The sequence below is a fragment of the Pezoporus occidentalis genome, unplaced genomic scaffold, assembly GCF_034315485.1.
Source record: "Pezoporus occidentalis ecotype Australia unplaced genomic scaffold, CSIRO_AGI_Poc_V1 ctg68, whole genome shotgun sequence".
NCBI lineage: Eukaryota > Metazoa > Chordata > Aves > Psittaciformes > Psittacidae > Pezoporus > Pezoporus occidentalis.
Genome location: NW_026916030.1, coordinates 5,770,503 through 5,797,064, shown reverse-complemented (window position 1 = coordinate 5,797,064; position 26,562 = coordinate 5,770,503). Strand labels below are relative to the sequence as shown.

The 26,562-nt window shown below is 52.0% G+C and overlaps 1 protein-coding gene and 1 long non-coding RNA gene across 6 annotated transcripts; one reads left to right on the top strand and one right to left on the bottom strand.

Annotated features, from left to right (window-relative positions):
* Nucleotides 1-834: 834 nt before the first annotated feature.
* SH3GLB2 (SH3 domain containing GRB2 like, endophilin B2) lies at nt 835-26,481 on the bottom strand. 5 transcript variants are annotated; one of them, XM_062641237.1, is made up of 12 exons: nt 26,230-26,480; nt 17,745-17,886; nt 17,375-17,503; nt 16,043-16,176; nt 15,509-15,601; nt 11,389-11,451; nt 7,159-7,182; nt 4,621-4,710; nt 4,023-4,123; nt 3,566-3,580; nt 2,729-2,999; nt 835-2,286 (listed from the first exon to the last, which is right to left on the bottom strand). In XM_062641237.1, exons 1-12 carry the CDS (start codon nt 26,290-26,292, stop codon nt 2,179-2,181), a joined length of 1,233 nt encoding a protein of 410 aa, XP_062497221.1. In that variant the 5' UTR covers nt 26,293-26,480; the 3' UTR covers nt 835-2,178. The 5 variants fall into 5 exon arrangements, with proteins under 5 accessions (XP_062497221.1, XP_062497224.1, XP_062497223.1 ...); XM_062641240.1 differs by lacking the exon at nt 11,389-11,451 and having other exon boundaries at nt 26,230-26,481; XM_062641239.1 differs by lacking the exon at nt 3,566-3,580 and having other exon boundaries at nt 26,230-26,477.
* On the top strand, nt 8,313-23,084 carry LOC134175377 (uncharacterized). The gene is made up of 3 exons (XR_009968990.1): nt 8,313-8,369; nt 11,785-11,895; nt 21,403-23,084. It is a non-coding gene; the product is annotated as an uncharacterized LOC134175377 (long non-coding RNA).
* Nucleotides 26,482-26,562: the final 81 nt, after the last annotated feature.

Sequence of the window (26,562 nt, the reverse complement as noted above, 5' to 3'; positions counted from 1 at the left end):
GAGCAGCACGAGAGTGTAAGCTTGTTGTAGGGAGCCAGTTAGGAGTAGGCACAGATGTGTTCTTTGCTAATGGAGAGGGAAGGGAGTGCTGGTGCCAGGAGCAGCATTCCCACTGGCTGTTCTGAGGGAAGAGACACCGTTTCCTGCATCATTGAGCTGAAGCTGGTTTTAACTGCTCCTCCTCTTCAGTAACCCAAGGAGATGAGTAACAGGGAAAGGGGGATGTCACTGGCCCAGGGGAAAGGCACAGACACTGGAAGCTGGAAGGGGAACAGGCAGGAGTAGAGCTCTAAAAGGGCAGAGCTGTGGCAGCTGTAATCAGGGCAATTGTAAAACTAACAAAGTTGTACAGTTTAAGTGTAAACTGTAAATGGAATGTAAATGTAAATGTAAATGAAACTTCCTTCCATCTGAGCTTACCTGGAAAGCCTGAACACCACTGCTGCACTGCAGGGCACTTCAACAGCTGCTTTTCCTAGGAGTCCTTTCCAAGCTAGGGACAAGGCTTTGGGATGTTTGAGCTGGTTTCCATAGCACCACCAAAGCCTGTTCGACCTAGAAGAGCATTTCCAGTCTCGCAGCACATAAAGCCGTGCCGCTGCTCTGGTTCTGCTTCAGGTTAAGGAGGAGCGTTGAAGAACGGAGCTGTGTCATCTGGGAAGGGAACTACAAGGCATGAGCAATGCTGAGGCACGTGGGGAGAGTTCCAGCTGGGACAGGAAGGACGAGCAGTTCCCAAGGCTGGGGTAGCAGAAGGGCACTGCTCCCACCCTCGCATCCCTTGCTTGGAGAGCAGGGCCAGGCCTGAGCCCGCAGCAGACACTGAGGCAGGAGCTCAGGCAGGTTGTTTATTGGCAAATAAGTGCTGAAACCCGTGAGCCCCCCCGCCCCAAGAGGTGCTCAGTGCCCTGTTACATCAGAGTGGTCACGATACCATTGGGGAAAGTGCAAAAGTCAATAAACAAGCAAAGTGAGTTCTGTCACACCGAGGGGAGGGCTGTGAACAGAGAGCTTGGTGCAGGTGAGAGTCTCTTCCATCCAGCTTGAGTGGAAAACCAGATACACAGCAGCAGGAGTCCTGCAGGTGAGCTCTAGCACAAAAGCTCATTATAGGATTAAAAGGCATACACACCTGAGCACTCCCTTGGAGCTAAACCACCACGGGCAGCCTGGCTTGGTTACTGTGTGTATGGCCAAGAGCAGCTCGTGGTTGGAGATAACAGCAAGTGGGACTGTCCCTTTCTGCCCTAGGATACACCAAGTCTGTTCACTGCTGCGATGGGAGGGAAAGCGTTACTGAAACCAGTGATCCAGGGGGAAATAAAGTCAGGCTAAAACATGCCTGGACCAGATGCACTGAAAGAAAAGCCTGGACAATCAGCACAGGGAGCAAAGCTTGTAAAAAGGCTTGTAAACTCTTTGCAATCCGTGAGCAGTTTCTCAGAGGAAATGCAAGCAAGATGCACGGCCCCTCGCACTGAGGTTTGATGTCTGCCATACAGGCCCTGTGTTATCAGGCTGGTCTTCCCAAGGAAACTCCCAGCTCCATTGGCCAGTTCTAGATGGAAGCCATCAGGCACCACGACGGTAAGCACAGCTCTTGGAGAGCCTCGTGATCCTGTTCTCCCACTCATGAGCAAGGGGGGTGGGTTTAATGGGCTCTTAAATTCAGCTTTCTTGCCTTAAGAGCTAGGACCATTGGGGGGTTGGTGTGGGACACTTCCCACTGGAATGCTTGATGGTTTGACTTGGGGAATTCTACTGCTGGAGAGGGAGGACAGGAGGGGCAGACAGGCACTAAACCCACACCAGGCACAAGGGAAGTGTAACTTAAACTCCATGAGCTGAGGGTTACAGCTTGCTGGCCCTGGGAAAGCCACTATGATAAATGACACTGGGGTAGGGCAGGAAAAGAAACAAGTGATCAAGGAATCTTGCACCATCAAGACTAACCCCAAAGCAGCTGCACTGGTAGTGAATGAATCCAGTCCTGGGTGCCACCAGCCCCTTCCCAAAACCTTACTGTAACAGTTTTACCACTCCTTTCCCACAATTCCCATACTAGCAATGGAGCATCGACCCTGAAGAGAGCAATGGTCTCGGATGAAGAAGTCCGCATTAGGAGTGCCAGGAGATGAGGGGTGCATTCTGCTTGTACATTCTTCTTCCTGGAAACATTTAACTTAACAGTTCCAAGTAAGTGACAGGAACTTTCCCCTTCTGGTTCCCTCTTTCCCCTATGAGCCAGTCTGGATCCATGCCTGGCAGGCTGTACACAGTGATCATCTGGGGAGAGAAGACAGCGTTAGACAGGACCTGAGCCTGCTGAGAGAGCTGAGGAGTTCAGCCAGGTGGATGCTGAAAGAAGAGCAATTCCTGAAGCTCATTCAGCAGGCACCAGTGCCCCTTCCCTGGAGCTATTGACAGCTCTCAGGTAAGGAAGCTGCATTTGAGGGTGACAGTGAAGATACTGAGTTTTGGGCTATTTGGTTAGCTGGCTGCAGCTGGACTCCAATAGGAATAAAGGAGTTACTGAGGTGATGTTCTTCAGTAGCAGACAGCCATGAGCACAAGCTCACTGCAACTCAGCGGATCAAGACTATCGAGGCTATTAATAGTCCCATCAAATGGGGCTTAGGGGCAGAAAAAGTAACCAAGACCATGCTGAGCACACAAAGGGGCTGTTAAACAGCTACAGCAACACTGAACCCAAAGGGAAGTTACGAACCTCATCTGCAAGGAGCGCCAGCTCGGTGCTGTCGGCTGCTTCATAGTCATAGAGGACTCTGGCTTTCCGTGTGCCGCTGGCTGGAGGCTTGACTTCATTTGGGTTCAGCACCCCCTCTGCCACGGCACTGGGCACCCCGACAATGGTGGGCACAACGGGGATGGTAGGCACAGCAGGGAGGGTGGCAGCAGCAGCAGCAGCAGCCGGAGGAGAGGCAGCGGCTGCGGGAGGAGAGGTGGATTCTGCATTGCCTACGAACGTGCCTGAAAATCTTACACAGGAGAAGAAGAGAGTTCAGTGAGGCTGCAGGATGAGGAGCCAAGAAAGAGCTGCTTTCGGTGGTTACAGTGCAGAGGTGATGCTCAGCTTCACCCAACACCTGCAGTGCGTGCATGCTGCCCTTCGAGGGGGGAAATGCACTTCTCAGGTGCTGAGGCCATGCAACAGATAATCTATTTGCTTATGTTGATGACAGTGCTGGCACCCAACCCGCAGAGTACGAGACTGAAGCGTGGCACTAAAGCAGGGTCTGGGCTCTGTGCCTGTTTTACTGGCTCCATGATGCTGTGTCCTTGCCCTGCTCTCACATGCTCTGTGTTATCTGTTTAGTCTGCTTGTCCTTCAGGAAAGGGACAGTCACTGTTGCTGTTAAACTGGATGCCACAGCTGGAAGCTCCAGGCTTTCTGGGCTCTCTGGAGAGAGTCAGCGATGGAGCTCAGTCTCACTGATCTCATTTACCCACTCTGCACTAAGGGAATGCAGCTCTGGCCTTTGCAATAAGGCGAAGGCTGAGGTGGAGAGCTCTTAGAGGTCATTGTGTGCAACATCGTACTTACATTTCTCCTTTGGAGCTGCCAGCATGGAAAAGAATGGAACAGGAGTAGTGAGTGATCACACAGAGGCAACAACAGCCCCTCCTGGGTCAGGCTGATGAGACAGGTAACAGACAAAACATCCCTGCTGTGCCCATGGGATGTGCAGCTCCTGCTGCAGCTGAGCATGCTCAGGCTTGCTGCTTGGCAACAGGAATGTGCTCCCATGTGATCTAACTGATTTAGAGGAAGGATGTTCAGACTCTCCAAGCCACCATGAGAGATGAATGCACAAACCCCACATGAATCCAATGGCAAAGTCTGCTCTAGATGCAGTACTGCCAGGGCTGGCCTCCAATCTGTGTGCTCAGGAGCTCTGGGGGAGCTTGGAGGGAGTTTATAACTTCTGTGATGTGAGATGGGGAAGGAGGCCAGAGCCGGGGGTAACCCTCAGAGAAGTAAGAGCCATTTCTTGTCTCACCTGCCCAGTTGCTTCTGCAGGTCCAGCATGTACTGGTAGCACTGAGCATAGTAGTTGGTCTGAGACTCCACAAACTCGTGGAGGCAGCGAAGATGATTCACCTGGAGGGAGAAGGAGTTTGGGCTGTGAGTCTGGTTGCCAGGCACAGGGACTCTCTTCCTGCAGCTACCACCTACCCCAAGGCAAGCAGGCTCGTGCAGGCCACTATTTAACCGAGTGACTTGGTTTGCTTGAATACACTAATCTGTTAAACTTGGGAATGTCGCATAGGCACGGGGGTGATCTCGGAGAGGAGGCTGCTCCTGGCACTCCAGCCATGTCCCTGTGCCTGATTCACAGCTCTAGAGACATAACAACAAGGTTTTTCTGGCTTGGAAGCATTTTGAGGCCCACAGAACGGCAGATGCCACAGAGGCACTGCCTGTGCCTGCTTCATTGTGTTTCTAGCTCGAGCATTCCAGCTCTTACGAGGAGGTAGCATCCAAACTTAGGACCTCTTGTACCTCTGCTCCCAGTGCAGGGCTCCATGACCCTCATGGCATCCTTCTAGAAAGGAGCCAAGAGTCCCCGTAGTCTCCATCCCCCCGCAGTTACTCACGTGTGTGCTGCTGATCCCCTCCAGCAGCAGCCGTGTCACCTCTGCCTGGCGATCAAACTCGGTCTGTGTGAGCCTCAGCTCGTGCTCGGCCTGCAAAACAGGACAGGGTGCTCAGGACAGCAGGAGGCAAGGGCCCTGTTCTGCCTCTTCCAGAGGGGAGCAGCCACCTCCTCCTTCTCCAACCCCCCTTTGCACTGAGACAAGCGTGCTGCTGGCTCAGCAGGGCCCACCTGCACCTCTGGCACCGAGCATCATGACCTGGGTGAGGATCCCAGGAGCCTCTGGCTGGGCTTTGACTTGATTCCTGCTTGATCCTGCATTGGACCAGTGCATCTCAAGACTGATGCACCCAGGAAGCTCCTACTCCCATAAGACTAGAACATGAAGATGGAGGGGCTTTGTTAATGCTGAGGTATGTGGAAAGCCACTCCCATGCCAGCACCTGTGCTTTTAAGCCCCTCTTTCTAAGCCTACAGGCACAGGAAGGTGCAGCTTTTGCTGGTATCCTCTTGATCACCACAGAGCAGGGGCTGAGGCCAGGGAGCATTTACCAAATTGCTGTTACTAGATCTTTCTGCAATGGAGATGAACTTCCCAATCCAACCGCTACCCAAGGCTCTCCTTTGAAGCTAGTTACTTATTCTGAGCTAGGAGGAACTGAACAATGGTTAACAGAAAGCAGCTATGCAGCAGACATTGGGAATTCAGAGATTGATCCCAGAGACGGTACCAGACAGAACCTCTGTCGCCCATCACCAAACAGCATATTTACCCTAGGGCAGCTCTGCAGTGCCAGAACACCCAGGTGAAGCATTGCAAAGAGAAGAGCTCCAGAAGTCCTGGAGCCATCAGGAGCTCTGGTGCCTGCTCTCTCCTCCTGCTGCCAGAGGGCAAGGGGTGACAAGCAGGCAGCGTTCTCTCTAGCATGCATTGCTCCTTAACACCAAGTGGAGCAGGCCAGGTCCCCCTCAATGTGTGCAGTGACCCAAGCACAGAAGTGATGGTCACTCAGCCACAGCTTACTGGAAGAAGCAGCCAGTCTGGAATGGACCCCAGAGGGCTAATGCAGCCAGGCTGGTGCTCTCAGAGCAGTGGCCCCATCGATGGGCACCCCAGAGGAGACCCAGCCTTCTCAGCAGGGCAAGCTGGAGGAGCTGCTGCTACCCATTGCATCCCTCATCTGTCAGCAGCGCTACCAGTGTACAGCTAAGTGAGAACAAAGAAATGCTTTCACAGCTTTTTAATCAGATTTGTCTATTTTAAGCTACAACTGATCTATTTTCTTGCATCCTCTGTATGAAAGGGATTATTTAAAGGAGAAAGGGGAATGTACCGGGGAATGCCAGGGCGATACCAGTGCAATACCAGTGCAATGCCTTCCTAAGCACCAAGAGATTCCTGACTTCAGTGGCAGCATTGCTATCTGAAACTTGTGTCAGGCAGACCCAGCTCCACTTGGCACTGCCTGGATGTGACCCTCTCCCTGCCAGCTCTGAGCAGTTGCAGGACGTAGTTTCCTATAAAGCCAGCGGTGGTCTGTGGCCTGGGAGGTCACAGCCTTGTGCTTCTCCAAGACATGGAGAACATTGAAGCTTACTGACATTGGTCTATCCAGCCAGGACAGATGGAGGAACAGAGCCTTCATGCCTAGAGCTGACTGCAATCAACTTGTTTGTTTGAGAGACTGAAGGATTTAAAGTACAGATGAGCTGGGGTTGCTGTCATGCACAGCATGCAGGAACGTGCCATCGACCACCTCACAGCTCAGGCTTCAGGCCACCATCAGTCGGGGGTGTTTGAGGTATGAAAGGCAATGGGATCCCAGAAGGTGGCTCTGGAAGCTCCATACCATGCTGGAGCTGCACACAGAGCTCACCCTGGTCTCCAGGCCACTAGCAGCCCTCCATCCATCTTCATGGACAAGTCTCACTGCCCGTGCAGAGCCCAGAACACAAGAGCTGGGACTCTGCCCCCATGGCTTCGCTCAGAAGGGTAAGCACAGCTCACCCAGGCAGAAACAACCCACAACAGGCTCCAAACCTCCCCCTGCCCTCCTGACAGAACTGCTCCCTTTGGCAGCTGGGGCTGCTCATGGGAACCCTCTGTCCTGGCTTCAGCTCTGCTCAGAGCTCCTGCTGGGACCCCAGAACAAGCAGGCAAGGGGCTACTAGAGGCTAATGCATGGCACATGCAAAACTGGAGCAGGCAGGGCCTTTGCCACCAGAGCAGAGCTGAGTCACAGCACAGCACCTCTGCTCTGTGACACCCGTGCAGGGTCCTCAGAGCTGCCTTTTCTCACACACACACACCCAAGACTGCCTCTCACAGCAGGTACAGCCACCAGCCCGCAGGGCAGGCTCTTCCCAAGTCACTGCTGCCCTGAACCATAGGGCTGCAGGACCAGGATGGGGCTGATGACAGGAACATCCCACTGATCCTCCCCTGCCTGCGTGCAGGGAAGGAGTCCACAGCACCCCCACCCCTGAACGCCAGCATCACCCCCGGAAGCTTTGAGCACAAGTTCAGCTGGGTACTTACTTTTTCCACCTCGTCGCTCCAAAGCTGTAGGGGCCACAGAGCAACAGGAAAGGAGATCAGTGTTGGAGACGTCGGGAAGCACTCGGCATTAACACCAATGGGGAAGGATGCTCCGTGGACACAGGAAGCCAACTCCAAGACAAGCTCGCCCTTCACCCAGCAGCAGCTGCCACATTGATGCCCATTCCCCTCACTCCTGCATCCCTGAGCTCAGTTTTATGATGGGGGAGCAAGTCCACACCACCAGAGCCAGCACATGATGCTCCCTGCCAGGGCTGTTACAGCAGCTGCTCTCAGAGGGCTCCAGGAGGACCAAGCAGCAGAGTCCTCTGAAGAGCAATTTTGCTGTAGCCTGCAGGGGTTGGTGTTGAGGACAGCCCTTCCTTTAGGATTGTGAGACGCAAGCGACTTGCTTGAGCCCACGGATAGGGCCTGGGAGATGCCATGAGCTCAAGGCAGGCAGAGGCCAGCGTTCCTCACCCACTGGTCCAGAGAGCTGAGGTTAACGGGATCACAATCCAGCCAAGTCTGTGCTACCAACAGGAGTGTTTAGGTACAGCAAGGAGGAAGAAGCAGCAGGATGCTGCCTTTGAGACAGGCACAACATCACGCTACTCCCTCCTCCCCTCCTCACTCATGGGGGCACGTTTGGGGCAGCACAACACTGCCAGCTGCTTGCTGGGATCTGGCTCCAGGACATGAAACAATTGACAACAAAAGTCACGTGCAGCAATGGGAAAGGGAGAGAAGAGGTAGAAAAACACATTGATCCTTCCCAGAGGTCCTCGGCACACAACTACTCCCTCAGCTCTGGCGACACGAATCACCCTGGATCAACTGGGAGCACAGCAGCAACACCTCCATCAGTGAGGCCGGGGGTGATGGCCTCTGAGGACCTCAGCTTCACCCTCTCACGTCACCTTTGCACATCAGGGATGTTCACCACGGCACGGCTGAAATGCACTGCAGGCACGTGGGAGCCTTGTAGTGGATGCTGTGGTGTCAGAGGGGGAACATGATCTGTGTAAACCCAAGGTCTCCCAGCTGAACCCTGTAGAGGTTTGCTCACCATCAGCTGCCTCAGGTGGGCTGTGGTAGCCCCAGGTGATGAGAAGACTTCACCAGCCAATATAAGGAGGAGCTGCCTGTGCTCATGAAGCAGGAAGATGTTACACTGGGTTCATCAGCTTGCTGTTAGCTCCTGTTCCATGGTATGTACCCTGAGTGGCATCTCCTCTTACCAGAGTAGAATTCTTTTGGCTGGTCCCCTTGTGATCCCAGGGTGTCTCTGTGGAGCACTCGGTGCTCTGAGGCTGGGTGTTTGCTCTGAGCTTTAGGAGGATGTTTTGTTACTGCAAATTGAGAGCTGGTTTAAATAGTGCCTGGGCAATCCCAGTCATGGGGACACAAACTCCTTCCCCTTCTCAGGCTAAAGGCTTTGGAAGGCAGATGGTGGGGAGATCTCTGTAGGCAGGTCCTAGCTTGAAGTGCTGCTCTGGCACAAGGCCTCTGCAGGCACACCCTTGTGTTTTTGGAGCAAGGTTTGCTATAGGGGCAATGGGAACCATTCACTCCAGCTACAGGTCTGCCTACTTAGAGGCTGAGGATGGTACTGAGGCCGTTTCAGGCCCATTTAATCCCTGCAGTAACCATTGAATTTGTAGCTTGATTTGTTTCTCTTCTATTAGCCTTGCTGTGTGATCTCCAGCCATGCTCCTGTGCTGCTCTGGGGCAGCTTTACCCAGCTCTGTCCCTGGACTAAGGCACTGTGTGGCCCAAGCAGCCCAGGGAGTAGAAAAGGTCATGATCTGCACCCCTCTTCCTCCACCGCAGCTCAAGCCAGAGGAACCCTCTTTAAGGAACTCAATGTGTTGTTCTTGGAATCACTCCTAGGAGCATAGCACATGGCAAGTGGCAGGGTCTGAGAGAAAGGGATATTGAGGCTCATGCTGCCCATGTAAACCGTACACAAATTCAAAAGGTCGGTGTGGGAGAGAGGAGAAATGGCTCCTCAGCCCCCAACACATACAAACAAGGGAGGTGCTTTCTGTAGATGGATCTAATTCCATCTAATCCCTCCTGTTATGGAAGGGGAAGAAGCAAAAGCACCATGTTATCCAGCTCTCCAAAACCAAACATCACTTTAGAATCCCAATCAATGCTCTGTAGAGGGCATATGGTCCAGGAGAGAGCTGACCTAGCTGCTCCTCTGAGACAAAGTTGTTACCTGGGCATAGGAAGCCATCCCCTCCTCCAGAAAGGAGCAGTGCTCAGCAGCAAGCTGAGCAGCAACCACTGCTCTATACTGCCAGTACACACCGAGACTAAAGCAGCACAAGGACTCTGGCCTGGAAGAGAAGCAGAGCAAGAGTATGAAGAGCTCCTACCTTCATGGTGCCTGACCCCTTGGGGTGAGTGCTGGGATGAGAGAGCTGCTTGCACAGCGGTGCTGCCTGCATGGAGCTGGGGAGCAGCCTGGGCTCAGCACGTTTCCTAACTAGAGATGCCAATTGTTATTCCAGGCTGCAATAACCACCAACTGCAACCTCTGAAACAGATGGTATGGAAGCCACAAGGACCACAGCAGATTTCCTGGTGCGAGGCCTTGCTCTGCAACCATCAACCGTGATGAAGGTCAGTGCTGGCTGCTCACCTAGAGCAAGCCTGTCTCCTGGAGCCCTGCTCTAGCTGCCCTGTATCATCATTGCTGCTGTCAGAGCTTCTCTAGCAGAGCTCTGAAGGGGGACCACTGAACTGGGCACAGATGTGGCAGGGTAGACACCTATGGTCTAAGAACCCCCACAAAATCTACTCCTGTTTTGTTACTGTACTTGGCATCTGCTCCCCAGAACAGCTTTGCAGTACAGCAAAAGCAGACCAGCTCACAGTGTGGTGAGGGCTAGACATGTTCAGCTGAGCATCTGGGTGCTCTGCAAGGTGCTGAGCCGTATTATGCAAATGCCTGCCTTCAGGTGTGCTTTAGAAAGCCTCTGGGAATGATGAGGATCCCCTGGTCCAATCAGAGCTATTCAGAGGCAGGAAAGCCCAGTTTCTCTCCTCCAGTTCTCCTGGAGATCAGTTTTAGTCCATTCTTGTGCTGTCCTTGGAACAAACCTTTCCAAGGGGGAAGGCAGCACTGCAGGCTCACTGCTAGTTGCTGTAGTAGATAAAAGCTGAGCAATTACTACAGCATCACCAGTACCAGCTTCTTCCTAAGGAATCCCATCATTGAGCCTGTTACTATGGAAATAGTTTTCCAGCTACAGTGCAAAGCTATTTCTGATCCCAGCATCACTCTCCAAGAAGGTCAGGTCAGATCCCCCTGGGAGCTAACACTGATGCTATCAGCTCAGACCTACCTCTTTCTTCAAATGGGAAGAGTTTCCCATTAACCAAACCCAACTTGTTTCCATGGTGTTTTTGTTTGTAGAAGGCTGGGCTATCCTTTTTTTCCCTATAGATCCCACTTCCCAGCCCTTCCACTCCCAGATTAGTCTATGACCAGGCATCAGTGTAGTTATGAATGCTGTTTAGGAAGCAAGATGATCAGTTTTCAACATTTTAAGGAGCAATGTGACATTGTGCAATGGGGAGGCATGAACACAGCACGGAAAGTCAATTGCTTGACCACAACCACTCAGTGCAACACAGTAGGGATGCAATGGGCTGTTCCCCCACCCCCAGAGCATCTGCCTGCAGAACAGCCACCAACAGACAGGCCCCAAGATGAAAGGAAAAAAATGATCTCTCTATGCAGAATAGGCAAGTCCAAACTGTCAGACTGTGTTTCTGACACGATGGGTGGCAGAGAGATTCCTCCACCTTTGCTTCTCTTGACCAAATACAAAGCCTCCGAGTACTGATCAGGATGTCAAGCATGTACATTGCCGGTGTACAGCTGGAGCCACCCAGAAAGGCTCACCTTTGAGTTTTTTCCTTTCAATTTCTGTACTAGCAATAAAAAAAAAGTCAGAATATCCCCACCAGAAACATAGGAAAGGATTGGCAGAGAAACTGGAAAGCAAACCAAGGAGCCAAAGCGCCAGGCCCTGACCATGCACCCCTCCAGGGGTGATGTGCATCCTTCAGGTGGAGTCAGAGGAAGCCTGGGCAGCCCATGTCACATTAAAATGTTGAAAACAGCAGAGCACTGGGTCTGATTTGTAAGTCAGGTGGAGAGAGGGGCAGGAAGAGGTTGGAGAGGCAACATCTATGGGGAGGCAATCTTACCGCTGAGGCGCTGGCGGAGAGAACGTAATTACGAGGTCTAGTCTCCTGAAAGTCAGGCACAGCCTAATGGGGGAATAGAGTTTCATGTACAAGTCACAGGAGGCCACAGGAGTCACTTGGGCAACGGATGACAGAAGGGACCAGCATCTTTCTCCTGTCTGTGCTGGGAACTTAGCTCAAATTCTTATGGATGGAAGAGGGAGGTCTCCCAGCAGTCTGGGCAGTGGTGTGTGGAAGCCAGGCTTGTGCAAGAGGAGGTGGACTGGCTCATGCAGTCACTCAACCAGCAGGTATTTCTACGGTTAAAACTCTGCCTGCACTTACAGCTTGTACAGCAGCCAGTTGGAGTGGACATGAAACAGCACAATCTCAGATGCGTTTTCCCTTCCCTTGCAGCCAGCAGGCTGCTCGTGTCATCTTGGCTCAGTCCAGTGGGCAGGACCTTCCTTCCCCATGCTTCCCACCCACTGACCTAAAAGTGTCCCTGTGGAGGGCCCTATCCTTAAGGTGAGCATGTTTACTAGCACCAGAGCACCCTTTCCACAGTGCCTGTTAAACAAACCTCTCGTTCTTACTCTCCCCAAGCTTCTGGGCACGTTTCTTCCTAACAGATCTGTTTTCAGTAAGGGGCATGGCTTAGCCAAAGCAGATCTAGGCCAAAGCCTTGCTGTTGCCAAAGGTAGTGTAAGAGTTTTCATCTCAGAGGTCATAAAACCTTCAAGCCACCCTCTCCATAGCTAAACCTCTGCCCTGGGGCAAGAAGACTTGAGCACTCTGGAAGTTTTTCTTATTGGGAATGTAAGGGATCCAGTTCACTTGCACGTATGTGTGGGCTCACTAACCAGCACATAACGTGGTCTCTATTCAGCTAAGCTAAGGCTAGGCCTCCTCCTAGGATGGCCTTTGGCTGTAGCAATACCCAAAAAGATAAGCCAGCGAGCTAGCTTACGTCAGGACCATGACACTGGTTCTATGGATCAGGGTATCTTCCTTGGGCAGCCTTTACCTGCAGTGGTTGGGCTGTGAGGCTGGCACACAATCCAGCTGTAACTCAGCTATGTTTTAATCCTCTCAGGCCCCACATTTCCTCTGCCAGGTTAATCTCTTTGCAGCTCACCCACATCTACTTATACCCGCTGACCCGGTTTGCTGGGCCCCAAGCAGCTTGCTGGGATGAGTGAGCAGTGGGTGGCAGAGCACTCAGGCAGTCCCCACAAGAAGAGAGCTTCTGTAAACCATCTAGGTTTGGGGATGGCTGGAGGAAGGAATAAGGAGGATTCCTGGTACAAGTCAAACCTGAATACAGGGAGAAAAATGTACCAGTGAGATCTGAGGCCAGCACAGCAACTAGGCTTGACTCCTCCCTGTGGGGAGAAGAGATCTTCCACAGGAATAGCTTCTTAGGCTTTATCTTTTAAGGTTAAGAGCCATCTCCTCCCATTCCCTGGTCTCCAGGGAGTCCCACAACTAGTCACAGCACATGGGATGAAGGAGGCAAGCTGCTCTTGCACGCCTGTGCATGGAGAAGTTTTATTTGCAAGCAGTGGTCAAAAGGGATCCACCTCCCTCCCCCTTTCACTCTTGTAATGGGGAAAACGGGCAGAGCCCTAGAGCCAGGAGGACAGAACAGCACCACAACCAGTTCAACCTGCCTGTCATTGTCTCTGGCTGCCTCCCTTCCAGGAAAGGGAGCTGCCACCCAACCCAACCTCCTCTGCTTGCAGCCAGAGGAGCCTGAGTGGGAGCCTCTGCCTCTCTTGAGCATTGCTTGCAAGCAGTGGTGATGGAACCAGTGCATGCTCCAGAGGGGCTGCAAGCAGCTGACGGATGCTCCCATCTTTCTGGAGCACCCTCCCCAGGCAGCCACAGCCCTGACCACACTCAGTACATGCTCCAGGGCCAGTCCCAATGAGACAAGGGAGATAGGAATTTTCATTTAAAATAGGAAAGAGACAATGAGAGGTGGCAAAGAAAACGAACCCATCACAGCACTGTTAGCACAGTCAATACTCACATCTCCCTCACACTGAGCAAATCACAAAGAAACAAAACAAAAAGGTTAGTGAACAAAACAGCATCAACAGGAAGGACAAAGCACAAAGTCCAAGGGAAATGCACAAGCCCAGACACCCACACAGCAGCTCACAGGCCTGGGCAGCGGCACACGTGGAGGGTCAGTCACGACACAGAAGCTGTAGGAACACAAGTTTGCACTGCAGAGGGGAAGAGCAGCAAGAGAGTGGTGAGCTGGGAGAGGTGCCCTACTTGAGGCCAGCTTGGATGGAGAGGTGGGGCATGGGATTCCAGGTGTGTCACAGGGAACTGTTGTGCTCTAATGATGAGTTCATGTGTCTGGAGCAGAGGCAGCAGTTGTCCCCTGCTTTGTTGGGAGCTTCTACCTGTGTCTTGTCCTCTAGCAGTTAAGTGAAGCAGCCAGGGACCCCACATTTAAACTAGGCTGGGTAGGAGATGGGTGCCCACAACAGCAGCTGAGGTTATCTTCTGTTGTGTGATCTCTGTTTCAAAGCAGAGTGGCTGAAACACCTTGGAAAGCCTGGAGTGACTCTGATCCTGCTTGGGGCACCCAGCCCTGCAGGTCCAGTGGGAAACCAGGCTTTTCTTTTCCAGACAGAGAAGTCCTTCACCCAAGGGTCTGGGTGCAAGTGAGAGGCCTTGGGATCACTTCATGTAGGAAGCAAAGAGGGTGAAAATGGAGGAAGCAGAGGAGGTATCTGAATTCCTGCTCTGATTTGAGCTTAAGATAAAGCAATGGCCACCACTTCCCACTGACACTGGGGGCACTTCAGAGGGGAATCTGCGATCCCTGAAGTTAACTTCAATGTATCTGAGTGACCTGACTGATGAGAGGAAGCTTTTCTTCTTTTAAAAGGGCAGCTATGACTTTTATTCACCCAAAGCTTTGTTCAGGCTTTTCCCCACACAGGCCTAAGCACTCTGTTAGACCTGCTCAGGGAGGCTGCTGAGGTTAGCACAGCTTTCCCATATGGCACGTATGCAGTTAGGGCTGGAGAAAGGGGAAAACACCTGGGAACTGGTCATGCAGGGAGCTGCAAGGCCAGAGGCCCAGCTGAGCAGATGGCTACAAAACAGGTTTATGGCAGGGCTCCTAGGCTGCTATCCCAGAGACTGACTGACAAGGATTCCAGCCTACTCTGATTGCACCTTTGGTAGCTGAGCTCCTGGCCCCAGGCTAGAAGCAGAACTTGGCATGTCCTTGTGCCAACAGCCAGAGCACTACGGGATGGCAGTCTGCTTCAACAGGGTCCTCCAGGGAACCCAGCAGTGCCCAGCTACATCCTCTCTGCCTCCTCTACACCGCCCCTGCCCAGGAAGAGCCAAGCTTAGGAGATGCTTTAGGCCCAGGAACACCCTGAGGTGGTGTCAGCCTCAAACAGGCACTTTGAAGTGCTTGTCCCCATTACCCAGGCCTGTGGACAGTGGCACTAACTGATTTACCAGCCCCTTCTGCACTGCTCTGACCTGGCACCTTTGGTAGTTTACTTGCCATGGTCTCCCCAAAGGGAGAGGACAGGACTAGCCCGGAACTCAACAGCACAATGAACTAAATGCAGAGGTTGAGGGAAGGACCTCTGGGTGGCCAGTCTGACCCCTGGCCATGCCTTACAGGCTCCTGCAGCACTCCTGCCTGGGGAAGACTGAGTTGGCAGAATCCTAACTTGTGTGAAAGCATGGGGCTGCTGCAGAGCCTCAGCAGGTGCTTCCCTTGCACACTTCCCAGCTCAGCACTCTCTTGGCTTGCTTTAAGATTCCTCAGGGAAACTTAGTCCTCAGAAGATGCAGCCCTTAGTTACTAGCACAAATCATCCAGCAACCACTATCAGTCAGGAGGCAGAAAAGTGTCAGGTAGAACTTTCCAGACTCTGGAAGCTCACAACTATATGTTGCAGCAGCTCCCCCAAGGGAGGACATCTATGGACAGGTCCGTGGCTCCTGCTCACAATTCCCTTGTGCACTAGACAAGGAATTCCTTGCTCTCCCATGCCTGCAGAGCCAGGACACGATGGAGCAGCCTAATTTTGTCCATGTGAGCCAAACCCTGGGCAAGAAGGACAGAGAGGGGAAGGAGGGAGACAGTTACCGCTGCTTTGGCCTCGGCAGCTTTGGCTTTCTTCAACCTGGCCTTGCAGGCATCCAGGTCCAGGCGGCAGTTCTGCAGGGTCCTCCTCTCTTTCTGGAAGACATAGAAAATGGGTAAGAGCAGACCCAGGACTTTTGGGGAAGGAAGGGGACAAGGTAACATGTAGGAATCAGATCTGTTTCCTTCTAAAAAATGCTAGAGAGAAAGAAGCATCTGCTATGTTCATCTCATTAGCAGGGGTTCTGAGCCTGGCTGCCAGGGATACAGGCTTGCTTTCTAGGAATAGGGCAGCACTAAGGTTCAGGAGTCAGGAAAGGAATTATCTTCCTCATGCACACAACTGGCAACCCTTCCCTGCCACAGAGGGAACCCTGAGGAGATCCAGCACTGGTATTCCCCCATCCTTGCATTCTTTCAGGGGAGAGGTAGAAAGTCCTTTCTTATAGGGAAAGAGAATTCTTCCAGTGCTGTTTCCCTCTCCCCCCACCTTTCTCATGTCCAGTGAGGTGAAACCTTTCCTGCTGCCACACTTACAGTTATGGTTCGCCAGTCCCCTTCCAGGAAGTTGCGCAGCGGGGTCAGGAAGTTGATGGATGCAGACTGGATGAAGTCCCGTTCTGCTGCACCTAAGCGCCTTTGAGTCTCTCCAACTTTTATCAAGGTCTTCCCTGCAATAACAGGAGACCTCAACTCCATGAGAATCCATTAACATTGTGTTGGCTTCAGCCAACTCATCTAAAGCCACCAGGTTCCAGCGCTGGGGGTCAAAGGCGCTGTGTATCCTGCCTGGGCAAGGTGACCATGCCTGTACCACACCAACTTCAGCCCTGTCTACAGTCTGCTTTTAGCTTGAGGCCTCTTCTCAGCTGCTTGCAAGGCAGCTTTGATGTTATCTATCTGCTGAGGCACTTACTCCACTGATGTCCTTTTACTGCTCCACCTGCATGCACAGAATGAATGCTGTTTGCCTCATAAAAGAGGCCCAGGAACAGAGCAGCAAATTAAAAAGCACCAGAGCAGAAAGAATGAGTTGATGAGGCAGTGCTGGCCGTAGGTGCAGTTACAGCTGGTCTGCCTGCAACAGGACTGGCTATTGAACAGCTATTGATTTGGAGAGCAGTAACAAAGCTCATGGCAGAGGCAAGGACAGACGGAAGGTAAGACCTTCTGTGCATGTCTGCTGCTCAAAGAAGTACCAAATGCCTCCAGAAAGGGGCAACTGTTAGGATTTAAGAGCAGAAAGGTGCTCTGTGTGGTCGGGAAGGGGCTTGTTAAGCCTTGTAGACAAGCACCAACCTTTTCAAGTCTGTTTTCCTGTTCTCTTTCTGCTGGAGAAAGATTTCCACACTCCACTTGCAGGACACAGTTAAAGGCTGGTTCTCCTGTTCAGAGCCTATAGAAACTCTGCAACTGGATACCACCTTAGATCAAGATATGCTTAAACTGCTCAAAGCCAAAGCCATTCACTGCAATTCTCTGTCCAGGCTGGTTTAGAAAGCCACAGAAATAGCACAGAATTGTTGGGTTCTCTAAGCAGTTCCATTACCTACCCTGGATCCATGTGTCTTTATTTTTTTGCTATCTCTGCCAGACTTGAGTATTGAGAATGGGGAGATCCCTTTCCCCACACAGCATGGAGCATGCTTTGCTGTGGAGTAAGTCTTGACTTCCTACTCCAGATGGGCTGTTTGCTTCTGTGCTAGAGAAGACCCTTCTCTGGCTTCAGCTTTGACACTAACAGGCAGGTTGCCGCAGGGGAGAGCAGGCCACTGCGCCCTCTTCAAGGAGGATGCTGCAGGTGTCTTAACCCAAAACAGTCAAGGGGATGCTGCCTCAGGAAGGGATGGATTCCCAGGGCTGACTTACCATAAGGTGTCCCTGGCCCAAAGTCATTAGCTGCTTCTGTCATGTACTGTGCCAGCAGCTCCCCGTTGGTGACCCGGGAAGGCACCTTCCGGTCAAGCTTCTCATAGAGGAATTCCTCTACTCTGGCACCTGGAATGAGGATACCACTGGTGGTTACAGGATGGAGGATGAAGGAGGGACCCCTGGAGCTGGCGTTCAGGGTAGCCCACCCCATGCAAGCCTCAGTAATGCACTGGATAGCAAGCACCAGGAGAAGGTGTCCCTTCCAACCCGCCCAAACTCAATGCAACAGGGCTCTCTGCTAGAGGGCATGTCTTTAACACCTGCAAGTGGTAGTTGTCCTTCAAGCACTAAAAGAAGCTAAACTTACTAAGGTTTGGCTGTAGCAGAACTTCAGTCTGACGCAAGATCTTCTCTGTCCAGTTCTTCGTGCAGTCTGCCCTGGCCATAAGGTTTTCAAAGTGGGCATCTAGTTCAGTCTTCTCAGCCTGACCCAGCTTTTCTTCAGTAAACTGCAAGAAGGAGGCAGTTGTTAGAAGGTCTGTTCTACTAAAGCAAACTAGCAGTGTGCTACAGGACTATTAAGAGACACTGAAGCTCCTTGTGTCTCATGTGTTTATCTTAGAGTAGAGCTAAAAGGCCTTCAAGGTGTCATTCTTTGTTCCTAGGCCTCTTTCATGGGAAGAGAACAAATTTTGCCCAAGAGTGGAACAAGGACTTAGATAAAAACAGAGTGCAGGTTTGAGAGGTGCTCCAGAATCAGTAACTTTTAATAAGCTCTGGTACAAAAATACTCTAGTTGTGAGGAATCCATTTAAATGAGAAGAACCGCATGCAGAAGAGCAACAGACATCCTTCATGTAAGGGAAGGTGTCATCTCCCTTCACCTCCTCCTAACCAGCTCTATGTCCTGCAAACCCAGCAGGATTGGGGATGCCACTACCACCTTGGGAGCTGAGCTTTCTTCTCATCTTATTGGACAAGCATGTACACCCTGGTTTTGTTACAGGGCTTGTGAGTGCCTTCTAACAGCCATCACACTGAGAGGGTCGGAGCACTGCATCCCAGCTCTCCTCCTGCCTTGCTGGCAGTGAGCTGCCACCTCAGCATCTGACCTTTAAAGAGGCTCAAACTCAGGATTTAGACAATACTTCTAGCAAGTGACTGTTCCTCTAGGACATGCTCTGAAGCAGGGTACCGAGAGGAATAGAACACTGTCTGGCTTCTCTCAGCACTTGGATTCTCCCTCCCTCCCTCTGTGATTCCTTTTGAGTTTAAATTCAACAGCAGGGAGAAGCAGGCTGTCCAAGGCTTCAGTGTTCTCATCCTGGGCAGTAACATCTGACACAAGCAGGTTGGTCTGTCTGGAGGTGCAGCATCAGATGGCCTGGACACCCTCCCATTGCTTCCTTGGGGGATGTTCCCGTTCCCTCTCATCCCAGCCCCACTTTCCACTTTCTCCTTTCAGTGAAGTTGCCAACCTCAGTGTGTTTCTAAGCTTAATTTCCTGTTTTTGACAGAACCAGCATCTTGTTGGATCATCCCAAAAGATCCCTATGGACAGCTGAGGTTGCAGTTGTCCTTTTAGCCCTTATTGCTGGCTTCTGCTACCACTGTTGAGTTACCAGGATGTGATACTATAAAATATCTGGTAGACTCGGGTGCCAAGAGAAACACAGATGAAATACAACTCCTGCCTGAGCTTCCACTTGTACCTTCTCTCCCCTCCCTTATCCCACAGCTCAGAGGAGATGCCCTCTTCACCGGGTTTCAGTCTGGTGGCTGCTGCCTCTCCTGAATGGCTTTCTGCCAAGCTCTGGCTGCCCAACAGCCCAGTTCACATCCAGTACAATGCTGGGAACAAAGTGAGATAAGGAGCAAGCCCAGAACCAGCACGGGAGGCAGGCAACCAGCCCTTAGGAGTCCTGTTACCAGCCCTGTGCAAATGTTCCTAGATGTCAGAGATACACAAGCCCTGCAGGTATGTTTACACAGTGACCTGTTTGGGTGAGATTCGAGCTAGAGCCACTGAACTGCTTTGCCAGATGTCTGTGGTGACACACAGTGAAGTGCAAGGACAGTCACACTCCCTCCTGCAGCCCAACGGGGTTGGAGGAGTCGCAGCCATCCATGATCAGGCATCGCTTTACTGCTCACTTCCTCAGCATCAGTAGCCCCTGGTTACTAGCACTTAATTTCAGCTCAGTCTTGCCCCCCTGGCTATTGCTGGACGTGGCTAAAAGCAGATTCAAGGTGAGAGGGTGTTTGTGCTGCATTGTACCTAACGTCTGTGATTGTCTTTGAGGGCTATCAGACATGTGTGAGCAGCTGGGGCTCTCTTCCTCTGTCGCTGTTGGAAGCCCAGGGCTGTTTTCCGACTCTGCCAGGTTGGGCTGAGTCACTGCCATACAGCAAACTGGGGCTTCCCAGGTATTTGGCATCAATTCTCGAGTCATCTGTTTAAGAGCTATAACTCTTTGATGCAAGCATAACAGTCTCTCTTGCCCCCCTTTCCCAGACAGCTTTTTCAGATCTCATCTCACTTTCAAGTCCAGCTCTTATTCCTGCAGTTCAGCAGCATCCTGCACCAGCATCTGCCCTGGAGCTGTCAAACCTAAACCTAGTTTCTTATCAGCTGAATTTAGTCAGCTTCTTACAGCATTGCTGCAGTCAGATCACTGCTGAAACCCTCCAGCATCCCCACTGCTACTGCCAGCCTCTTGAATCGCTCCAACTCTGGGATCCTTTGCTCTATTCGCAAGCAGCATCTCCAAGCATCAATGCCCTTTGCAGCTCTTTTGTGTAACCTACCCCTTCACCCAGTGCACAGGGAGCAGCCAGGAGTCAAACTCGGTTCTTATCTCAGGATAGGCAATAAACGTGTTTGTCTTGCAGTGCTGAGGACATGCACCACAATCACTGCAAGCCCGGGGGCTATGCCAGAAGGGGAGGATGGGCAGAGTCTCAGCCACAGCCTGTGGCTCCAAAGGGTCAGGCCAGAAAACAGTCTCTTATTCAGGCTCTCTCAGCTGGAGGAAAGCAGCGCATGAATGTCATGAAGTGGGTGCAAGGGCATGGGAGGCTGTTACTCCATTTATACTTAATTCCCTTGGTGTCTCTCTGTGACCCCTGCCCAGGAATCAGCTATGCTGCAGAGTCCTGCACAGCCTGGGGCAGTTGGTACCTCTCACTGCAGGCTGCTGCAGAGGGTGCTCTATTCCTCCCCTGCAGCACACTTCTGCCTTCTCATCTGTGCACAGGAAGCCACTGATCCAGCACAACTTGGCCTCAAATGTGACTTTTAGACGGACTAGGGAACTCACCCAACTTCACAGTACTACTGAGTACACAGCATCAGGTGCAGGGGAGAGCAGGACCACCTTTTGCAGCAGCAGTGTGCAGTGAGAACAGATGAAAGGTCTCATGAAAACACAGTCAGCAAGGGAGATGACAGGTAAGTCACACCACCTTGTTATGAGCTGGTTCTTGTCTGATGCAAGTGGGGATCTGAGCTTTCAGATAGCAACAGGTCTCAGCTGCTGATCCCCTCTTACCCAGCTGCCCAAGTCAGCGCTCTCAGTGCAAAGCAGGGTAGAACAGCAGCAGTTTATGAAGTCTGGCTGCTCAAACACTTCCAGCAGAACTCCCCCATGAAGGATTTTTATTCCCAGGAATTTGTTTTCATAACACTTACAGAGATTTCATTGTTTTCCTTCCCATTGAACAGACACAAGATTTCACTGTGAGGCCAAGAGGTGCAGGAGCAGAGGTGAACTGATCTCCCACATGCTCAGCCTCCTGACTGTAGAAAGACAGATTAAAAGTGTTTTCTTAAAGGCATTGCTGTCTTTTGCAGCACTGAATACTCCAGACTGCTACAAATGGGGGTGTTATTTGGTTTTATCCGGTTGACTTGGTGCATATCCACCTGGGAGAGAGGCAGGCAGAGCATATCCAACTGCAACGTCTGGGGAGAACACTGAGCTCCTCCATCCTGCTGTAGCAGAACTACTACATTTGTTTTCCAGAACCTGACAGATCATCAGCCCTGCCCTGAACCGGTTCCAGGATCTGCATCCTGGGATCACATGCCAGTGCTGAGAGGCTCCAGTGATCCTGCCCTGCAGGAAGCGTCCCTGCAGCTGACCCAGCTGAGCACCAGCCCCACGGCTCTGCAGGGAAGCTGGTGACATGATTAATAATGCAGAGCAGCCTTTTGTCAAGTGCCACTCTGGCTCTCCAGGAAGAGAAGTGCTGCATTCCAGGGCATCAATAATTCAGCCAAAGGTTGGGTTTCCTCTGGGAGGCTTGGCTGGCCAGCAGGAATGCTGGATGCATTATCAAGGCCCATGGGGGCAAGCAGGCTGAGCAGCACTTGGGTGACAGCCCCAAGAGAAACAAGACTGTGCTGGGCTGCAGTTAGGGCAGCTGCCTGCATTCACACCTCCCCTTTCCCTAAGAGAGTTGGTAGAGACACTAGTGGCACATCAGGAGGGTCAGCAAGTAGAGTTGAGCAGGATGGGTCCCTCTGTAGCTACAGCATCAAAAAGGCTCTGCCTATAGCCCTAGTGACTTAAAGCCATCAAGGTCAGGCTGTAGAACAGCACATGAATTGTTTTCTTTGCTAAAAGCCCCATAAAAGTGAGTGCACTAAAACCCCAGTGCTCCCACTGAGCTATGCCAACACCACAGCTGCTTTGCACAATGCAGCACAAATCGACTTGTATCTCTTCTAAGCTTGTGTGATTTTTGCATCCCTGTCCCCTCCAGCTGGCCCAGGCTGTATGTGACCTCTGCCAGGGTAGCTGCAGCCCCCTTGCAGAGAATCTGGTGGCAGAGTTCAGGCCCTTGTACCACTTGCAGGGTCCTTAGTAATGTTCCAGGTGGACATCACTTACGATTTTCCACCTTACATCACAAAGATCAAACCAGGACCAGGAGTCTTAAACCAGGAAGAGTTTCCTTCATCTGCCACTAGATTTGGGTTGTTGGATTTTCTGAAGCCCCCAAACAGTTCAAAATGCTCAGGCTATGATAACATTTGTTCTTTGGGTGATCAGAGGCATGACAGAATTAGTTGAGGCAAATCTACCTCCCGCCTTGTACAGAAGCCACAGCTGCTCAGTCAGCATCTAAAAACTACCTGAATTTCAGCAGCTCTGGACAGGATACAGGGCACGCTTCAAGTCTTTGGTCACCAGGAGTCAGGAGAGCTAGGCTGTGAGCCAAGTGAAACTGTGCTAGAGGACAGAAGGAAGCTGTAAACAGGCCAGCTTGCTTTAACTCATGAGCAAGACATTTAGGAGAGGAAAAAGATACTGCTGTGGTGGGTTTACTTTCTCTGGATTTCAGGTGCCTTCCACGCTGCTCTGTCACTCACCTCCTCAGCAGGGCAGGGGGGAAGAAAAGAAGATGGGAAAACCCCTCATATATCAAGATAAAAGCGAGTTTGGTAAAGCAAAAGCAAAGGTCATGTGCAGAAGCAAAGGAAAACAAGAGATCTGATAGTCTACTTCCCACCAACAGGCCATGTCTGGCCACTTCCTGGGACACAGGGCAGTTGCTCCAGAAGACACACATCATAAATAACCAATGCTCCTCCTTTCTCTTAGCTTTGATTGCTGAGCAGACATCATATGGTATGGAATATCCCTTTGGTTAGCTGGGGTCTGCTGATCTGGCTATGCCCTTCCCCAGGATCTTGTCTACCCCCAGGCTATTGGTGAGGGGGAATGTTGGAGAGGCAGCCTTGATGCTGTGCTAGCACTCCTCAGCTGTAGCCAAAACACTGCTGTTATCAACACCCTTCTAGCTACCAACACACAGTACTATGAGAGCTGCTATGGGGAAGTTAACTCCATCTCAGCCAGACCCATTACAACTACCCTCACAGACTCATAGGTGTGTTCCAAATGGAAACACGCTCTGTCTTGTACCTCTTGCCTTAAAACCCCTCTACTTAAGTCACTTGTTGCTCTCTTAACATTTCCAGCAACCAAGGTATCAACCCCAGTAAGGTCAGCAAACAGAGTCTATTTTGTCTATTATAGATATTAAAGTCTGTTTTATCACCAGAGTTCAGGGAGATGTGAGAGTCTGTCTGCAGGAGCTTCGAGATAGAATAAGTCAACCTCTAGCTGCTGGTAGTAATTACATTAGCAGTGGGATAAGCACCCAAAAGCTGTACTCACACTTGGGCAACTTCACCCAGAGCCAATTTATATCAGAAATGACAAAAGACAGACACCTACAATTATTTCCAGACATCCCGGAGAGAGCCTGGCTTGCAGCCTGTCTAGAACAGAGACATCCAGTGTGTTACCTTTGGAAGGAGAGATGCCAGCTCTGTGGGGAAGCTGGAGCTGTTGGCACAGCTTCCCCTGCAGAGGTTTGGGATCAGACCACTTACTGATAACTGGAAGGTGCATCTGGTCAAACAGAAAGGCCTTACTCTTCTTCAGTGAAGATGAGAAGAATGATCTGTTTGAAGTTTGTCTGCAGGTGCTGCATCCCACCTGAGGATGCATCTTGATGGCTGTGACTGGTGGTGTGTCAGTACAGTTACAACCTCAAGGGAGATGATGAACCCTACAAAAGCTCTTTATCCTTGCAGCTGCTCAAGCCTAGAAGCTTGTTAAGCTTGTTCCTTACTCCCAGGGTAGCAAAGCTGACCACCACCTTCCCACCCCAGCTTCTACTCCCTGCTTTGCTTTTCTGAAGGAGATTATAAGAGGTGCCATGATACCCACAGAACACGGTCTGGTCAGAGAGCTGTATACACAGTCCTGCTAAGGTAGTGCTTATACAGCTTTGGGGAGATATCACACAGCTTTTGCCACAGCCACCTCTGTCGTGCTCCTGCTGGAGATGAGGACAGGATTGCCCACCCTGGAAGCTGCCCAGCTTCTCCTCAGGCAGGTGTCCTGCTAACTGCTGCTTGAGCTAGGAAAAGCCATGTAAAGGCAGCAGTGGGTTTCTGAGTTATTGTTTTGGCCTGAGAGAGGTCAAGCCTAGCCCAAAATACTTCATCTGGAACCTACATTAGGTTGTATTTGATAGGTTTCAAACCAGGACTGCTCCTGCCCTCAGCTTTTGGGAAGCCACCCCAGAAGTGGTGTGCTGAGCACCCCTTCCCCCTGGCTGAGCAACACTAAAGCCCTTCTTCAGTTGGGGTTCGGCTCTTGTGTGTTGGTCAGACATCTCAGCCAGACAGCAGGAGCTAATGGTGTCTGAGCAGCACAGCACATAATGGCCAGTCCATTTATCTCCCAGTCGCTGCGGTTCCAGTAAAACATCACTTTGTTAAATGCCTGGAGATGAAGAAAGCATCTCCAGTGCTACAGAAAAGGGAGCTTATTCTAGGCAGGGCTTATTCCCCTCCTGGAGGATCTGCTGTGCTGAAGAGTGCTACAAACCCCGTCCTTACTGCCAGCCACAGACCCCAACTGTCACTTGTGGCTCTTGGTGGAGACAGGGCAGTGCTCACCCACACTAGGACTCCATGGGGACAGCCCAAACAGGCCAAATCCCCCCCCCCCCCCAATTACATTTCAGAAGGTGTTTTTCAGCCTCAGTAACCATTTCCTTGCAGTCTCCCCTCCTCACACAAACACCTGACTGCTGTCCACAAGTCCCAGGGCCCGTTTTGTTCCAAGGAATTACTACTGTAATGAGACATATGAATATTCATATACGAGATTATGTGGAGTAGGTGTCGCAGGCAGAAGCCACTATTTATAAACGCCTCCTTTCTCTGGAATCACTGCGTGCAGACACTGTTCTCATGCCTGTCTCCTTCCTACGCCTTGAAGCTAAAAACCACTTATCAGAGATTTACAATAAGGCTTAACATGAGATTTCTTTCCATCATTTCTTTCTTTCCCCTGCAACCAGGGTCATTTGCATGAGAACAGCATCTTAAAGCTTTCCATCTGCTCCTTCTTTTGCACCTGTAGTTAATCTCTCTCTTTTTCATAACATATGACTCATTGGCACGGTCGCAGGAGGTGATATCTGTTTACAGGAGATCGGTTCCTAAAAGAGCCGGAATGACTCCGCCACGCAGAAGGTTTGCAACAAGACAACGCTGCTCTGTTTATCAACCCCCACACAAGAGCCTTGTCTTCTACAACACGTAGGAACGGCCCAGTCCCAGAGGCACCGGGGGGAGTTCACTTTGCAGGCAGGATCCCAACCAGCTCTGACTGATCTCTCTCCTCTCCTACCCAGCCAGGAGCGGGTTTCCAGTTGTTGTGCCCAAGAAGCAGACTCAGCCACCACATCTCATCACTTTCTGCTTTGCTCCTCATGGATAGCCCTGTTTCTTCACTCCACAGCTCCGGGCGGGGGGGGTCTTTGCATCCCTCAGTGTTTGTGAGGGCCAGGCCTGATGCCACATTACCCTACTGAGACACTGCTTGCTCAACCTCAGCAGCTCTTTCCTATCACTTTACAGCACTGTGTTTGGGCAGGGCCTGGGAGCTGCTGCCTGCTGAGGGGCTGCGGTGCAGACCCCCTCACGGCCACCTCTGCCACACGCCCTTACACAAGGGCCCGGGCACAGCCAACAACAGCTCTTTACAGGATAAGCTTTACCATAAGCACAACCACCGTTAAGAAAGCGACGTCCCCTCCACACCCCGCAGGTCAGAAGCCTCTCTGGGGCTCTCCTCATCCACCTTTACCACAGCAGCAGCCCCACGGTCACGCAGCACCGCTCATGGTGGCTGTTGCTGATGCTGTGGCTCAGACCTGCTCATTCCCCAGCCTCTCCCGGCTGCGGCTGGGGCAGGCCCGGAGCCCCGGGGTCCATGGCGCCGTTGCCATGGCGACGCGCTGCGGCCCACCCCGCTCACCTGCATGGCGCGGGAGAAGAAGACCCCCGCGTCCGACGCCAGCTTCTTCACGTTGAAGTCCATGGCGGCTCCGGGACCCGCCGCCGCCTTCGCCGCGCCCCCGCTGTCACCGCGGCCCCGCGCCTCCGCCCTTTATAGCCCCGATCGATGCCCTCCTCGAGCCGCGCCGCGGACTCTTAAAAGGGCTGCGTGTCACCGGAGGGGGGGGTCTCCCGGAGCTAATCCAGCCGGGCGGGCGGGCGGCACCGCGGCTGGACGGGGGAGCCGAACCGGAGCGGTCCTGATGGTGCTCGGCTTCCCCTGGGAGCGCCTCAGCGGGCGGGGGAGCTGGCT